The sequence below is a fragment of the Benincasa hispida genome, chromosome 9 (assembly GCF_027475165.1).
Source record: "Benincasa hispida cultivar pf3 chromosome 9, pf3_genome.v1.1, whole genome shotgun sequence".
In the NCBI taxonomy this organism is placed as follows: Eukaryota; Viridiplantae; Streptophyta; class Magnoliopsida; order Cucurbitales; family Cucurbitaceae; genus Benincasa; species Benincasa hispida.
In genome coordinates this window covers 69,274,590-69,278,934 of record NC_143486.1, presented here as the reverse complement: position 1 = coordinate 69,278,934, position 4,345 = coordinate 69,274,590, and the positions used below count along the sequence as shown (strand labels likewise).

The window sequence follows — 4,345 nt, the reverse complement described above, 5'->3', positions numbered from 1 at the left end:
AAATTAAATTAAAATCTATTTTAATTTAAATTTATGAAATTTAAATTCAAAATGAGATTTAGGTTAGAGGAAAGTTCCCACTTTTTTTAGTACCTAAACACCTCACATTCCAACTTCAAATTAGTGCTTAATTGTTGTCACTTGGAGAATAATTTCCTTTCGCATAAAATCTTCTTTAAATAGAAGATTTTTATTTGAGAAAAAGTTCATGCAACTTGGTTATTTGAAGTAGAAATTGTTCTTCAACATTCATACACCAAAACTCTCAACTCTCTCAAAATTTCTTTCAATCTCACCACAAATTGGATCCCACAATCTATTTTAAGGTCGGAGAATAGCGAGGAAAACTCTAGCGGTGGTCCACGACATGTTCATGATTAAAATTAACCAAGGAATTGCATCAATTTTGAGTTTCTACAAAAGTTGTAATGTCAAACCCTATTTTCCTATTATGAACATACATGCTTAATTCTCAAAATTAATGTAATTAGAATGCTTATATCCCTAATTGCTTCTGCAGGCGAGTTGATAACTTTTTCAAAAAACAAAAAAAAAAAAAAAAAAAAAAAAAACTTATTCACCTTGCAAGTACATATATATGTGCACATGAGTTTTTGGACCAGCTTACGTATACCTCGACTAATTTCATAGGACATCCGTTTGACTTTACAACATTTTGGTGTTAAGAAAATTCGTAGAAAATTAATTTCTAAGTGGCGACTATAGATCGAACCTTAAACCTCTTACCCAGTTATTACAATATGATTACTCAACTTGATTATGAAGGATTGTTCAACATCATAATGAAAATCCTGTTTAGGATATTTGAGTCAAATAAGACTCTTTCTTGTGGGATCGTCATTTACTTGGCACAAAAAAGTCGTTCTCCTGGTATCCATTTTTGGAACAAGCAACCATATACATCAATTATACTTCAAATAATATGATTATGAATGATCAACAAATTAGGTTGCTTTTTCATGAAGTCTTCGTGTAAATTATTGCTGTAGATAGTCCAACTGACATATAAATGTAATAATAATTAAGAAGTCTATAGTTTGAATCCCTCCACTCATATTGTACTGTTACCTATATTAGCACATGATTTTTCTGTTTATAATTTAATTTTAATAGATATCATATATATATATATATACACACACAAGGGTAGAGGTGTCTAAACAAAGTTTGATGAGGGATCGAACCTTCGACCTTTAAGAAGGAAGGTCGTGCCCATTACTGTTGAGCTAAGCTCATTTCGACTAATTTATTGTCTTGCTTTATAGTATAAGGATTGAGAATAAAAATATTAAGACCAAAACATTAAAAGAACTAAAATATGTTGATCAAGTAAATATTAATAACATTAAACCATTATTCACAACAAACAACTTCATTTACTTTATTAAATAAAGGCAAATGTGGAAGAAGAAAGATAGTTATATCCACAAAAACTAACCCAAAAATAAATTTTAAGACGCAAATTATAGATAAAACACTAATTACCATGTTAAAGGTTGATAGTTTGATCTCCCACTTAGCGATGATTAAAATAGAAAGAAAATGTATATTAATATCAATTATACAAATACATATTATACCCTTTTGTACTAAAAGAAATCAGAAAAAAAAAATTACCATGTGAAAATACAAAACATGATAATGAAAAGTCTTGGTTAGAAATATCAACCCATTTATCAACATCACCCAATACTCCTTTGCTCATCATCTGCAAATTTTTTTTCCTTTCTATTTATATATATAAATATTTTAAAAATATATATATGTAACTTATAAAAGATGACAATCCCCTGTGATATTTTGACTCGAGCTGACATAAAACAGCAATTTATCTATATGCAAAAGCTCCCCCTTTATACAGATTTTGAGCTTCCCAAGTCCCATAAACAGCTTTACATAAGCTGATAGTAACAGAAACAGTAAAGCATAACATATATATCTATATATACACATACACACATATACAGTCAAAACACACAGATTAATTAAGCCTCTTTGTATTGATCTTATGGGTTTTATTTTTTATTTTTGTTTTTAAATTTTTGGGGTTGAGTTTTGTGTTGAGATCTTGTACTTAGCTTTAAGTTGAAGGAAGAGGGCAGTTCCAATTGAGCAACTCTTCAATCATTTGCATTGCAATTCTGTCTTCTTCATCAATTCCATTCCGGTGGCCATCGCCATCAGCTTCCTGGCTCGTCGATTCAGGCGACGGGGACGGGGATGGTACGTCTTTCTTCCCTAGCTCAATCCTCATGACCCAATTGGAGGTGGCTCGAGTGCCTGCACGCTTCTGCCATACGCCAATGTGAGCGTTGTCACTGTCAAGCCGCAGGCATGTCAAGGAGGGAGATGGGTTCTTGCAGCACTTTCTGAGCTTTGTGCTGAGTAGCTCTGAAAGTGCTTTTGGGGACATTGGAGAAGAACCATGGCCATGGCTGGCTTCTTCAGATTGGTCTTTTGATGCAGGGAAATTGGTCTTGGCGTTTTGGCCATTCATCAAAATGGCTGCTTGATCATACGCTCGTGCTGCATCCTCTGCTGTGTCGAATGTCCCCAGCCACACCCTTCTCTTCCTACAAAGAAATAGTCACATAAAAAATGCTAAGAATGTGGGCTCAAGGTGTAATGTAAAGCAGAAATGAGCGCGGCCAATGGCTGGATAGCTTCATTGAAGAAAATCAACAAACAGGTTGAAAGCATAAGAAAGAAGATAGGTTTTTCACTTTTTCCATAACTTCTTTTGAACCAACAAACACAAGCAATGGATACATTTACAGCAGAGAAACACAAAAAGTATGTAACAAATAATGTAGTTCATAAATATGCATGCCATAGCTCCCAGCTTCTTTCAGGCAAATCAACAAACAGATAATCGGCACCAGAAATTCATGGGGTTTCGTAGCATTTCTTAAACCAACAAACACAAGCCAAATAAATCACATACATACAACAATTTGGTGTACAAATCTGAAAAAATATACGCCTCCATAGGCACTTAGTTTCTTTCAGGCAAATCAACAAACAGGTTATGGGCAGCAGACAGAAAATGGGGGAAACAGAGCATTTTCCAACCAATGGCACATATATTTATAGCAGAAGAACAGACGACGTAATGAAAGAGGGAATTTTACAGCAATGGATGGCGAATTTCTGACACCCAAGAGCCCCACTGCCGCTGCCTGACTCCTCTGAACTTCCTTGAATAAACCATAACTCTAGAGAGAGATTCAGAGCCTTCAACAAGAGAGGGAGAGAGAAATGAAAAAGAAAACAAACAAAAAAACAGGTGGGAGAGTTGGAAAAACGTACAGAGAGTAATAACTTCAACCATTTATATAGAATTGTCGGTGGGAAATTGGAAAGTCTTTCAACAGAGAAGAAGAATATGAGGAGGAAGAAGAAGAGGAAGAAGAAGGAAGAAGAGTACTTTTTTTAAATGGGGTTGGCCATTAAAACTTTCACCTGCTCAACCATGAAAGATCCACACAAAGACGCAGCTTCTTAACAACCAAAATTAAATGAGAGGCTTCCACATTGCAATTTCTCTCTCCCATTCTGCAACTTTTCTTTTTCTTATTCCTTCTCTAATGGCGGATCGAAATGGAATGGAACTTCAAATTTGTCTGCTACCCAAAAAGAAAGTTTCATTAAATTTTAACATCAGAGAGAGCTTTGTGTGAATGGGGAAAAAGGAAAGAAGAAATTTGGAGGTTTAAGATCATAAAGCGCCATTTATGATTGCAGTGAGGAAGATGGAGTGTTTGAATTGAATAACAGCCTGTTTCGCTAATTACTCATTATCAAACAAATATTAATTATGCATTTTCCTCTTTTTCTAATTATTATTCTTTTTAGTTAAAATTCCATTTTTTTCACTTCAAATCCCTCGCTGTCCGACTTACTTACATCTCGACTATTCTCAATATTATAATATTTGGATGTCAAGAAAATCTATGGAATATCAAATTCTAGATAGATAAAATTCCATCGTTTGACTTTTTTTTATGTTTCTACCACCACTAGATCAGTCCACGATGACTAGTGAAAATAATTTTTCTTAATTTGATACTTTTAAATATCTAATTTTAATTTTAGTAGGTTTAATAAATTTGAAATTGGTTTATTGGAGATTTTTTTTAAAAAAAAATGTAATCATGACTCTATAAGGAGATTTTCTTTATAAATTATTAAAATATATTGACATATTATTTTTCTTGTAATAAAAATAAAAATGATTATTGTTTTATAATTTTTTTTTATCACTTAGAGGTTATACATTGTTGAATTTTTTTAAAAAATAATGTTATTTTAATATTTATTGACA

The 4,345-nt window shown here is 32.8% G+C and overlaps 1 protein-coding gene across 5 annotated transcripts; it reads right to left on the bottom strand.

The window, feature by feature from the left end:
* Nucleotides 1-1,725: 1,725 nt before the first annotated feature.
* On the bottom strand, nucleotides 1,726-3,921 carry LOC120087118 (ethylene-responsive transcription factor SHINE 2-like). Of its 5 annotated transcripts, none has more exons than XM_039044004.2 (3): nucleotides 3,449-3,921; nucleotides 3,153-3,255; nucleotides 1,726-2,594 (listed from the first exon to the last, which is right to left on the bottom strand). In XM_039044004.2, the coding sequence occupies exons 2-3, from the start codon at nucleotides 3,230-3,232 to the stop codon at nucleotides 2,102-2,104; spliced, it is 573 nt and encodes a 190-aa protein (XP_038899932.1). In that variant the 5' UTR covers nucleotides 3,233-3,255; nucleotides 3,449-3,921; the 3' UTR covers nucleotides 1,726-2,101. The 5 variants fall into 5 exon arrangements, with proteins under 5 accessions (XP_038899932.1, XP_038899931.1, XP_038899933.1 ...); XM_039044003.2 differs by having other exon boundaries at nucleotides 3,331-3,806; XM_039044005.2 differs by having other exon boundaries at nucleotides 3,153-3,236; nucleotides 3,331-3,806.
* Nucleotides 3,922-4,345: the final 424 nt, after the last annotated feature.